This window comes from Phyllostomus discolor, chromosome 4 (assembly GCF_004126475.2).
Source record: "Phyllostomus discolor isolate MPI-MPIP mPhyDis1 chromosome 4, mPhyDis1.pri.v3, whole genome shotgun sequence".
NCBI classification, from domain to species: domain Eukaryota; kingdom Metazoa; phylum Chordata; class Mammalia; order Chiroptera; family Phyllostomidae; genus Phyllostomus; species Phyllostomus discolor.
In genome coordinates this window covers 31,818,408-31,831,971 of record NC_040906.2, presented here as the reverse complement: position 1 = coordinate 31,831,971, position 13,564 = coordinate 31,818,408, and the positions used below count along the sequence as shown (strand labels likewise).

At 42.6% G+C, this 13,564-nt stretch overlaps 1 protein-coding gene across 12 annotated transcripts in view; it reads right to left on the bottom strand.

The window, feature by feature from the left end:
* The window catches only part of ANKRD44 (ankyrin repeat domain 44), a 296,575-nt gene that overhangs the window by 174,955 nt on the left and 108,056 nt on the right, over window positions 1-13,564 (bottom strand). For all 12 annotated transcript variants that reach the window (XM_036023135.1, XM_036023137.1, XM_036023141.1 and 9 more), the window contains exon 2: window positions 12,248-12,331. In XM_036023135.1, coding sequence (XP_035879028.1) covers window positions 12,248-12,331 — 84 coding nt within the window. The remainder of the gene's footprint in view (window positions 1-12,247; window positions 12,332-13,564) is intronic.

Below are 13,564 nucleotides of genomic sequence, written 5' to 3'. Positions count from 1 at the left end.
AACATGGAGTGTTCCCACTTTGAAAGGGAGAGGGGGCAGGAGACGAAGAGCCAATCCGGCACATGTGTGTTAAATACGGGGAACGGCATGCACACAAAGCAAGGGAGGACACGAGATGTAAATCTACATGAAGCACTGAGGACAAGCAGCACCTGTGTGAGCTGGAGGGAAAGCACGGTGTCTGTGCTGGCGAGCTAGGGAGCTGCCCTTTACTGCAAGCTCCAACTTCAGCCCTTCCCCTCCCTCCTCCGGGAGAAAGGGCGATAGTGTCTCAGTGTTGTCCTTTTCCCACAAGGTTGGTAAAGGGGGGATGGGGGTGGGTCGCAGCTACCAGAATCCCTCAGACCCTTTCTGGGGGAAAACATAAACTGACTAAGAAAATGTATGAGGGAGCACATGGGGCATCGGCTCTAGCACTGTGCCTCCATCAAGTATTTAATAAGCCTTTGGTGAATAAATGAAGGAATAAATAAATACATGAGGTTGCCTCATAGCAATGTTACATAAATATACTGTTTTGTTCTCAGAGCATTCCCTAGGTCACAGAAGTCTCACATACTGTGTCAGGGATGGCTGCTTTGCCCCAACATTTCTCTTTCTGTCATAACAAATACATATTTTTAGCAGAGTGCATGAAGCAATCTGTTCTTAGTGGAAATGTCCTTAAAAAGAGGGCTTATGCCCTTCTTCCACCTTCCTCCTTCTTGCTAGCTGGAATTTGCATGGGATGGCTGAGTTCAAGTGGTCATTTGAGGCAATGGGATGGCAGCCCCCTGCCAAGGACGGCAGCACAGAAGGAGACAAGACTGGCTCCCACCACCGTGGAGCACTGTGCTCGCCCTCGACAGCCTGTCTCTGGACTTGCTGTACAAGGGAAATAAACTTTTATTTTACTCAAAACCACTGAATTTTAGTGAAATAAATTTCTATTCTACTAAAATTTCTATTTCACAATTTTACTGTTACTGATTTTTCTGTATAGTGCAGTTAAATCTAATCCTAACAGACATGCACACATTAGTTCATCCCCCAACCGTAACCTTATCAAAAGTTGGTTGTCATGCCCATTTTACAGACAGTGAAATGAGGTCCCTGGTTTACTCAAGGACACGCAGAATGCAAGGCTTTGGCCTCTGAGCTAAGTCCAGAGCTCTTTTCCCTACACCACAGTTGTGTTTTGGTGTGACTGATGGATATGTACAAATAAAATACAGGATCTGGCACAAATAATGCCCTTTTTTATTACAAAATCTTTTATTACAAAATCATAATAATGTAATTCTGTAACATAACAATATCACACTCAAGCATACCATGACATTTTAGGTGAAATGTTCAAATTAAAACTATAAATTATTACACCCATATTATTACCCTACCAACCACACCCAAGCAGGTGTTACTTCTGCCGTACGCTGTATATGAAGCAGGGACATCAAAGATTTGGTTGGGAAGGAATAATATTGGAAACTGAGTATGTGCAAGTGGAAGTAGGGAAAGCCAGAAAGGAGCTGAGAAAGGGGAACCAAAGAAGGAGAAGGTGGCCTGTGTTACACTCAGGGTAACTTCAGAAAGTACACAGCGAGAAGCCCATAACTGTCTTAGACTCTCTGCCAGCAACATCCTCTTAAGCAGGGAGTTGGAAAGGGGCATGACTATAACCAGCTATGCAAACCCTTGGGGAAAAATCCTCCCCACCCCCCAGGCTTCTACCCTAATTGAATAACATACATATTTAAGCTCTTTGCATTTCTTTTCTTTTTGAGTCAGTTATAGTAATAATTTATCTATAAAACTAGAGTTGGAAAGTCCTCTGGCTGTCATAATTATACAGTTACTTAATATCTGAAACCAAAAGCAACATATCCTTGGTAAAAATCAGTCCCTGCACAGCTAATTTATCTAAAATATACTTTATATCCTTTTAATTTAAACATGCCTTTTAAGAATAATCTGGGTATTTCTCTCTGCCCAATTCGTTTTTAAAATATGAGTCATCTATTTTCTACAAAGTTTTAAGAAATGTTTCTGATTACAAGTATATTCTGATTGTAAAAGGAAACAAAGAAAACCAAAAAGCGAAAACTTTTCTGGAAGATTTTAGTTGATTTTCAACCTTATTGAAACTAACAATCAAAAATTATTTTTTGGACCCCAAATAGCTAAAACAATCTTGAGAAAATAGAACAAAGCTTGAAGAATCACACTTCCTGCTTTCAAATTATATTATCAAGCTATAGTAATCAAAACAGTATCCTATTGCATATAAAGAGACATACATCAGGGCAACAAAATAGCTTGAAAATAAACACCCACACATATGCTCAATTAAATTATGACAGAGGAGCCAAGAATATATAATGGGGAGAGGACAGTCTCTTCAATAAATGGTGTTGGGAAAATTGGGCATGCAACATGCAAAAGAATGAAACTGGACCACTATCATACACCATAAATGAATATTAACTCAAAATGATAAAGATCTGAATGTAAGACCATTCTCATTCAGAATGTAAGATCTGAATATAATAAATAATTTCAGTTATATGTGGAATCTTTAAAAAAAAACTCACAGATACGGAGCAGACTGGTGGTGGTGGGTAGAAGGTGGCCAAACCGGGTAAAGGGGGTCAAACAGTACAAACTTCCATGTATAAAATAAATGTCATGGAGATTTAATATAGAAGATGGTAACTATAGTTAACAACACTGTATTGCATATTTGAAAGTTGTTAAGGGAATAAATCTTAAAAGCCCTTATCACAGGGGAAAAATATTTGTGACTATGCATAGTGACAGATGTTGTTATTTTCCCATAATTAATTATATGAAATGTGGTTCACATACTAAGTAAAATGACACGAAATTTTATGATATTGCCATCTAGAATCTCATCCATACACATTTTCAGTCTTCAATATCAAAGAAGGGAGCCCCCCCACAAATTCCTCCAAAAGGGGGAAGCATGATGTAGGAGATAAGAACTCCACCGAGATGGCAACAGCTCCTACCACCACTTTCTCGGGCTCTGGCTAATACCGGGAGAAGGACCCCAGGGATGCAATAAAAAATGGGAACACCTCTCTTCTTGTTACTATGAGTAATAAGTACTATGCCACTGAACTATGCTTACAGTTAGACAAACACAGTAAGTGCATTTTAAAAGTCATGTCCTTAAATTAAATGTGAGCAAGTCTGGAAGCCGGCTTGTTGACTTTCTTGCATGTGTATTTTATATAAATGCCTTTGTTTTTACTACTTATTAACATACTATGTGATCACTGTAAAAAATATCAATAATACATAAAAGATTCAAGAAAGAAGCAAAAATCCCACTACCCAGATTCAATCATCTTTAACTTCTTGGAGAACATTCTTGGAAATCTCTTCTCATATTTATATATACACGATATGTGCTGTTTAACAACTGGCTGTTCCACTCAATAATATCTCTTGAAGATATACCTATTAATAAATATGCAATAAGTAAAAACTGAGGCAAATCACCCTTTTTAAAGATAGTATGATAATATCACATATGGATGTACTGCAATATATCTAAAAAAAAACAAACTATAGTAATTTCCAATTTCCTACTATTATAAACTATATCCCCCAAAACATTAGATATAGATATAGATATAGATGATAGATGATAGAGATATAGAGTTAGAGACAGAGATGGAGACATATACAATGATTTCCCTTAGAGTAAATTCCCAGGAGTCTTTTTGCTGTTGTGTTGAAGGGTGCACACAGTTAAATGTGACAGAGCCTGCTAAACCACCCTCCAAAGGACAGTCCAAACTACACTCTCCCCAAAAAGGGACTGAAATGTCCCTTCATCTACATCCTCCTGGAGATTTTACTTTCATCTCTGTTGGTCTGAGAGGTAAAGAATGACACTATGTGGCTGTGTTATATGAATTCTTAGATGTCAGATGAGGGAGAGACAAGACATATTTTCATATGTTTTAGCTATTTACATTTTTCCTTTGGTGAGTGGCCTCTGCATGTCCTTTGCCCATTTCTCTATTCGAGTGTTTATCTTCTTCTAAATAATTTGCAAGAGTTCTTTATTATCTTTGGAATATTAACACTTTTCCCATATATTGTACATATAAGATCTGTCTGGAAAAAGTCCAACCATTGTTAACATAACGAGAACAGTTTTCACATCATCAATGTAACCTGGCAGCTAAGGAGAGTGGACTGAAATGCACATGTGTGAACACTGACGACTAAACTGTACTAGTCAGTGGGGACGTTAGATGCCATTGAGTGACCATGTGTACTGTGTGGCCATGGCATTCCAAATGACTGAGCCAATAGAGCAATGAGTCTGCATCGAATTTTGTAGCTATGACAACTGGTGATTGGCAGCTTCAGCATGACAACACACCCACTCATGCACCACATTTCCTGAAGAGTTTTTTTTTGTAAAACATCAAATCACCCAGGTGACTCAGCCCTGCTATAGCCCAGATTTGGTGTCCTGTGATTTCTGGCTTTTCCCAAAACTAAAATCACCTTTGAAGGGAAGAGATTTCAGACCATCAATGAGCTTCAGGAAAATACAATGGGACAGCTCATGGTGACTGGGAGAACTGTGTAAGGTCCCAAGGTGCTTACTTTGGAGGGACAGAGGCATCATTGTCCTTTGTACAATGTTTCTTGTATCTTCTTCAAATGTCTCTATTTTTTCATTTTACGTGGCTGGATACTTTCTGGGCAGACCTTGCGCCTACAGCTTACCTTTTAACCTTGTTTATGGCCATTTAATATATAAAAGTCTGTTGTTTTTATATATCAAAGGTAGCCACCTTTTCCATCATGATCTTTATCTTGGCTAGTATGCTAAGAAGTCCTGCTCCACACCAAGATTGCAAAAACACATCCACTTTGTTGTATTACACTACTTTCATATTTGTGTTTTCTAGCTCTAGAATTTATATTGGTATAAGAAATTCAGTAAGAGTTCGGCTTTATACTTTTACCAGCGTTGTCTCATCACCATTTATTAAATAATCTATCTCACCCCAGTGGTTTCAAATGCTTCCTTTTGTTTAGATCAAACGTCCATATGCACATGAGTCTAGTTCCGGGCTCTCTAAGCTATTCCATGAATTTGATTGCCTACTCCTGTACCAGGAACACACTGTTTTAATGGCTATAGCTTTGCAATTTGCCTTAATATAGGTTGTGAAACTCTCCTCATTGACTTTCAAGAGTTTCCTAGCTAGTCTCACATGATTATTCCTCTAGATTAAGTTTAGAATGATCTTGACAAACTTCCCCAATAAGTCCTATCACTCAATTCAGTTGCACTGAATTCCAATGTTAATTTCAAGCAATTGGGTTTTCTTCCCATCTAGGGATAATATAGCTCTTTTATTCACATTTACAGCCTCCTCCCAATTTATATCTAATATGAAAAAAGGACCATTCATATCTTTTATCCTAAAGATGTTTACACCCTCAAGCCCCTTACAAAGTATACCTTTTAATTGTGAGATTTTTCTTTGTGCTGTCAAAAAGGCCTAACAATTGCAAAGTTATAACAATGCCTTTACATTTGGAATGTTTCCATAGTTCCAAAGCACTCATCTCCGTTGCCTGGAGGGTGCGAATTGTATATCATCGTATGATTGCTCCTCCAGCCTCCAAGGCCAGTGTAAGAGAAATGCGACCTCAAGCTGCTGAGCACATCCGGAGGGTAATTAGGAGTGAGGCTAACCAGACCTGCCTTTGCACATGCAGCCGGTCATGAAGCCGCATTACTACAGCCTGCTCGATGCCGTCTGGAGTTCATGAATCATTATCTACGGGGACACAAGTCGTGGCTTCCAAAGCAGGGCCCCACATCCTGGGCAGGGGTCCAACGAGGAGCAGGGGCTGTGACAGCATGCCAGGCACGTGCGGAGACATGGGGCACCTACCCTCAGGATAAAAAGCGCCCCTCTAAGAGCAGTGAAGGGACCACTAACCTGCCCCCCAGGGCCAGGGAGGCAGAAGTGCTGTCAACACTTGAGGAGCGGCGCCCTCGATTCAGGATCACGCTCTAGGATTCCAGGTGCAGGTAGCCAGAGAAACTCTGACTGTCAAGTACCCGGCTGATCTCACCCACGGTTAGCGAAACGGCGGCCCGCAGGCCGGGTTTGGCCGCAGATGTGTTTTCTTTGGCCTGCACACTGTTGGACCATTTTTTTGGAACCAACATTTAACAATTTAGAGATTTCCTGTATTTTCTCTTTAAAACTTAAAAAGTCTGGGCCACACCGCGCCTGCACTCCTGTGCAGCAGCACTCGGTGAGAGTTTAGCAGGGACCACTCCCACCCACCATCTGACCTAGGGGGTGCCCAGGTCCCTCCGCTAACAGAGCATCTCAGGTCTTCATTCCCCTGTCCAGTTCTTCATTTGAAAAGGAAAAAACAAAGGAACAAAGGCAAATGTATACGGGGGAGGAAAATACACACAAAAAATCTAAACTTAAAAGGCTGTGCTATCTAGTTTGTATTTCTAATAGTTGGAGAATTTGACATGGCACAATGAAGCTGAGAAAAATTTAGAGAAGGTATTACATTTATCACTTAAAGTTCTTTCATGAAATTCATATTGTACCCTTCTGGGTGGATTCAAAAAATATATTTTATTTTTAAGAGAAATGGTGCCAATTTCTAGTTATAAAATAAACAAGAACTAACATAAATAAAAAATGCACACAGTGCTCACTTTGAGGTGTGTTCTCTTAGGGTCACATATCATCCCTTCCATCCCAGTTCCATTCTGGAACTGGACAGAATAGCAAAATGCACCGACATACTTGGGCCAAACCCTATTGTTGTACCGTCAATGTTAACAGCCTGACACAACACATGGATTTCAAAAATCAACTTGGTACAACCCAAGTGTAAAAAGATATTCTTCAGACTATTAGAACAAAATAAAATTGAATATACACTGGGTATTAGATGATATTGAGGAATTGTTCATATTATTTGGTAGGATAGTGTGCATGTGTGTATACTCACATCTCTTGCTGACACTTTAAAAAAGAAATAAACACCATGGGTTTGCTATCACAGGGGACTGACAAATCTTTCACAGTTGTAACAGACTTTAAATGTCATCTAGTCCAGGCATGGAAAAAGCATTTCGATTTTACAGGCCAACCCCAAGTTAATAGCACTGTGCTGAGAAGAAATTTTGGCCTTTCCGAGGCAAAGGAAAAAAAAGCCACAATCCATTAGCGATGTCGGCCAAGGACCCGAGTTAGCAGAGTGGGGCCACATGTGCTATTATTAGTCACCGTGAGAACTCCCAGGCTAGTGGTCTTTCCGGGAGCTTATTATTTGTCAAGTTAACTCATTACTTCTTTAGACAGCTCTGTCTGTTAAGTTATTTTTTATATTTTGAGCTGAAATCTTATTTCCTGTAGCTTAAAACCACATGACATAATGATTAAGTTTAGTTCCATTTTAACTCGGCAGTGTTTGAACTATTCGGGAACATTCTCCTGTCCTACCCACGTCTAAAACATCACCGGCTCTTCATCAACTCCTCACGGGGCATGGTCTCCACCCCGTGTCCTCACCACTCGCCACCCTGGACAGGCACCGATCTGTCTCCGACCCTGCTGCCCTGTGGCGCAGTAAAACTGTCTGCCAGGGTCATGCTGCCAAAGCGTCACTCTGGAAATGCCTCTACTGGGTTCAGTCTTCGGTTTTCAGAGTCTCTGCATTCATTTTTAATTCGGATACTTGATCTTAAGCTCAATTGGGTTAGTCTGTTGAAAACTTCTAAAATCTTTCTAGTTATCAGCCCCATCTGGGTCAACTGAAAAGAGAAAGAACTCATGGACATGGACGACAGTATGGTGACTGCAGGGGTGGGTAGTCGGGTGGGTGAAGGTAGAAGAGGGTATGGGGGAATAAATGGTAATGGAAAAAATACAATAAAAAATGAACTATTGCCCTGACCAGTACAGCTCCGTTGGGTGATATCCCACGAAGCGAAAGGTCACCTGTTCAATTCCCGGTCAGGGCACATGCCTGGGTTGTGGGTTCAGTGGGACCCCCAGTGAGGCGCACACAAGGGGCAACCAATCGACGTTTCTCTCTCACGCTGATGTTTCACTTCCTCTTTCTCCCTCCCTATCTCCTCTCTCTAAAAATAAATAAGTAAAATCTTTTAAAAAATGAACTATTAAAAAATTTTTTAATAAATAAATGGATTTTCCAGAGCATACCACTGTCTTCCCACGTTTGCTGGTCCTGGTATGCTGCTAGCCAGAGAAAACAGTGTACAAAAAAAGACTCAGAGGACCCTTCTGGATGCCTCAGAAGCTTCTCCAATCCATCGACAGGCTTTCAATCTTACCAAAAGAACTTCCAATCTTACATCTGAGCCCTGAGGGGCACTAGGCCACACACCCTGAGACAGCTTGTCCTCATTGGCAGAATGAAAAATGGGCCTGCCATGGATTGGCTCAACGGAAGTACCAAAGGAAGCTTTCGTCATTCACTCAACACGTGTTGCAAGGGCTGGACTGGGCGACTGAGGAAATGAGAAGGAATGACATAGTGGCCATGTCAACAAGTATATAGTATCTCAAAAGTAAAACACATAAGTAACTCAAGTAAAGTGATCAGTGAGCTACAAGGAGCTAAGGGAGTTGAAAGAAGAGGTGGGTTTCTTTGGTTCGGTTGAGGAGATGGTGGTGAAGACAGCAGAAAGGAAGCAATATTAGTGCAACTTCACAGAGGAGACAAAAGTAGGTGGGACTGGAAGAGAGGAGACGTGAGAAAAGAATAAACACCAGTGGGCTGAGTAATTTGATTCAGCTGAAGCATAGGGTTCACAAATACTATTAATGGGAAATAAAGTTTTATGTCCCACTAACAGGAGGCTCTTCCACTATTTATTTCCCTTTCTTGACATTTAAATGTACTGGTTTGCAGCCTCTCTTCCTTTCTGCAATGAATCTCCAGGCTGAGGTTTCTAATCCTCATTTGTCTTCCATCTCCCTGTTCCCCTTGGTAACTACCACTTCCCCTAAACTACCTAATCTACCCCCAGCAAAAGAGTCCATGTGACAGATCCCTAAGGGGTGTTGGCAAAAGAAAAGCATGATGTTCAGGCAACAGCTCAATGTCTACATCATACCTAATAACAGAGTCGGGGATCGAATCATCTTCTTTGTGTTCACCTGAGGGAGGGGAAAGGGGCTGTGACGAGGGAGCCTACAGAGGGGTGAGTGGAAGTACAGCATGGGGACCACAGTCAACAACTGTGTGTGGGGCCAGGCGGGCACTTGAAACATTGGGGGCCCACCCTGCAAAGTACATGATTGTCCCGGGGTGTCCAACCTTTTGGCGTCTCTGCACCACATTGGAAGGAAAAAAGTTGTCTTGGGCCACACATTAAATACACTGCAACACATAATCACAAAAATATCTCATAATGTTTTAAGTAACTTTACGATTTTGTGTTGGGTTGCATTCACAGCCATCCTGGGCTGCATGTGGCCCGTGGGCTGCAGGGTGGACACGCCGGACCACTGTGCTATATGCCTGAAACTAATACAGAATAATACTGAATGGAAGCTGCAATTGAAAAAAAAATTTAATACCCCCTCCTCCCCCCCAAAAAGAGGCATGAACAGAGGAAAGGGACCGTGGACTCTGGAGAGCCATACGATCAACCCAAGGAACTCAGCCCTCCTGTGTTTGTTCATACATTCATTCAAACACTCATTCATTCATTTATTCCTGTCCCTCCTTGCATCCCTCCCTTCCCTGCTGCCATACATCCAATGGCCCATAAATCCAAATCCACAGCAGTGCCCCTTAGGCCTCAGCTTCCACATCACTTCATCAGCCCCTTGTGATTGACCTAGGCCCATACGGAGCCCCTTTCAAAAATGCATCACAGTGTGACTTCTCATCTGGTGACATCTCTGCCACAGCGCACCCTCTGTGATGGAAAGAGCTGTCTTCCTACTGCTGTGTCTCTCGGACCAAGCAGTCTCAACTCAGTAAATAGCTGGTCAATGAATAAAGAAGACACTGCACAGAAAGTGGTATCACTTCAATTCCCTAGGATTCTATAAGACCCAAGATTGGTATGGCCAGGGTTGCTAACTATTCACCGGAGTTTATTTGCTCCAACTCCTCTGGGACATAGCTACACTCCTTTTCTAACCTCCCTTGTAGTTAGGGACAGATACACCGAGCTCTGGTCAACGTGATGTAAGTGCAAGTGACTATGCCACTTTCCCGTTGACCCATTAAAATCCTCCCGTGCTTTGCTTCCATGCCCTTCTTCCCCTCTGGCTGGACTGGAGACGAACCCTTGGGCCACCCAAGAAAGCCACGTGCTACTCCCTGGGACCCTATGGGGAAAAGAGCCACCCTCTAATCCGTTCATAAAAGGACTAAACTTCTGTTAAATATTTGAGCCATCACACACTTAGAAGTTGATGTGTTAGAGTAGTTAACCTAGTCTAACTAACCCACTGAGTGACAGCTAAAACTGGGCTCTCCCAACCTTCGTCAGCCAGCAGCCGTCACTTTTGTAAGGAGAAATGGAGGCCCTCCAGGAACAAGTACAATCTTCCTTGGTATGTGTGACTGAACGAAAGTTCTTTTCGCTCGTGATCATCAGGAAAAGATAGTGACCTTGCCTTAGGCCTGCCTGGGCTTGGGCCACAGCCACAAAGTAGGCTGGGCCAGCTCCGGTGATGCCAGAACACTGCTTGCCTTGACCCACTCAGAAGTACAAGTCACGCCCCCCAGATTTTGGCCAAACGCCCAACTGCCTTCTCCAGTAGTCTGGCCCTGGCCTCATCTGTGCTTACTTTGCAAAAATGCCACGAAACACTGCCCCATTGTTCTCAGGGGAGAAGCTGCCAAAAGCTTTTTCCGAAAGCCACAGCAACATGCACTGCCACAAAACAACGGCACCAAGTAGCTCGCCTTCTGCATAAAGCCTTCAGCCGATCCGAAAGAGATACAACCTCAGACAGAATTCATTCCCCGTGGCGAAGCTCTTTTCACACTGCAGATGTGTTTGCCTCTTGCTGTTGTCTCTGGTTAACACTAGAGACTTCAAAGAGAACTCCTCTCCCCAATGGACTGGGGCATTTAGGTAATTGAGTTCCATTAAGAGAATTAGTAGCACGTACTGCATATAATTGCTTGTTCAACTCGGGTCTAAGAAACTATTAAAAGTGTAAATTATTGACTAACTCTTTTTTTTTTCACTGCAGGTTTGTTTGTTTTGAGAGTTTCCCAATACAATGGTTCTTAATCTTTTAGGGGTCACAGGCCCTTTTAATAATTTGGTGAAATGTCTTGACCCTTTCACAGAAAAATATAAATGTCCACAAGTGTACACATATATCACATGCGATTTCACGTATGCACAGGATGTCCAGTTCATGAACACTTCAGGGCAGAGGTCAGCAACTTTTCTTCAAAAGGGCCAGAAAGGAAATATGTTTGGCTATTGGGCCACATACAGTCTCGGTCATGATTGCTCGACTCCTCTGTTGCTGCGCAAAAGTGTCGTGGCTGTGCTCCAACAAAACTTTATTTACAGAGACTGAACTGTGAGTTCCATATAATTTCCATGTGTCCCTAAATATGATTTTTCTTTGCATTTTCCAGCCATTTAAAAGCTAAAAACCATTCCTCATTGGTAGTCTGAACAAAAACAGGTAACACACGTGACCGTAGCTGGTCACCCCTCCACTCTAGGGCATGGGTTCTAGATACAAAAGTATTACATCTTTGTTTTCGCTAACTTCTAATGGGAATTCCACATTTTCTTCCATTGTGAGTGAAGGTAGCAAATCTCAGGAGCATCAGCAGTAACTGACTTGGCCACCAGCAGAAATCACACGTATGTTCATACCACATGGGAGTCGTTCCAAACAACACAGAATATTGATCGTGCTCATCACTATTCTTAAATTATGGTCATTGTTAGACCTTCTGCTGTATTTGGCTATTTAAGTGTACTGCTAAAGAAGCACGTATGTTATTATATCACAGGTATGATTTTAATATTTTGATAACTGTATTTCAGTATCATTGATTTCCCTTCTAACCCTATAGATTTCATTTTCTGGATTTAAAAACAGGATTCCAAGAAGCAGTCCTGAGCTTTCACCAAATACCAACGAGGTTCATCAGACAGAAAAGGTTCAGAGGGCTGTGCGGGCAAAACCACAGCATCGCCTACCAGAGCATTCACATCCTCCGTTTTGTGGATGAGCATCCGTATCTCCTCTGGGTCGCCGCTGAAGATGGCCTGGACCAGGGGTGGCTGGAAGCACAGGAGAATTGGAATTACAACTATAATTAGACACATTTGATCATATTCAGAGGCAGATGGCTAGAAAATTTCATCCCCAAAAGTTGATCCAACAATCGTCAATTGGCAAACAGGGACGAATATGGCTCAGACCCACACTCACTAGAAGTCTCGTGGGGAAGACATCTGCACAAGGAAATCACTGTCACACAAATTCAAATCCGTGACAGACAGTCGCAGCTAACCCGGGGCTACGAGTGTAACATGAAAATCACCCGTAGTTGAAATTGTCCTTGAAAGGCCCTCAAACTCCCCATCAAGGAGACCACCAAATCTGTGGGGTTTGCATGCAGTCCTCCTGCTGCCCCGCCCCCTCTCATTACACAGTGTTCCATGGAACCCTCCAACAACTCCATTCCCAGAGGATTCATGGCCATGTTCTTGCTTTGGCCATCGAACACTGCCTTGTCAATGTTCAGAAAACTTTGCAGTCATTCCCAAACATTTCCCACAGCTTTAGCCAGCAAGCACTGAGCATTTTACACACGATCACGATCCACTGCCTGTTCAAAGTATGTGGCATAATGGCGGGTTAAAGGAAGAAGTGGCATTACTGAGTGCTTATTACTGAAGCACCTACATTAAACGGGATCCAACACACAGCAGACAGAATTATACAGTGTGATGGAAACACAGCTGAAAGAGAAACTAGCTCTGCTGGGGGTGGGGAGTGGGTAGGGAAGGAAAAGAGTGCACCCAGAAAAGCATCATGGGAGGTAGCTCACTGACTATGAGTTTGCACACAGGCAAGGAAGGGCATCCCAGGCAGAGAAATGAGGGTATGCACAGGTGTGAACACGCAGAGGACCAGGAATGTTGGAAGTGCCGCCAAGAAGTGGTGACCAGAGGGCGGGGTAAAAGGGAGCAAGTGGTGGGCTCTGGGGTTGGCGCTGGGCTTGCCCCATGTTGCAGAGAACCCTGTTCGAAGCCAGCTCCACCACCTGCCAGCTACATGCTGAGTGCGTTTCCCATGTGTGACCTTTGCTGCCCAGCCCCTCACAGGGCTGTTATTAGGAACAAATGAGATACTGGATGGGAAAACCCTTTGTAGCCATACAACTCTACACAATGGCATGTTTTCATCAAGAAATGTTTAACAATGTGAATATGGAATATTTGACCATTTTTTCAAACTTTCAAAACCTCAGCAGTTACACACACACACACACACACACACACTCACTC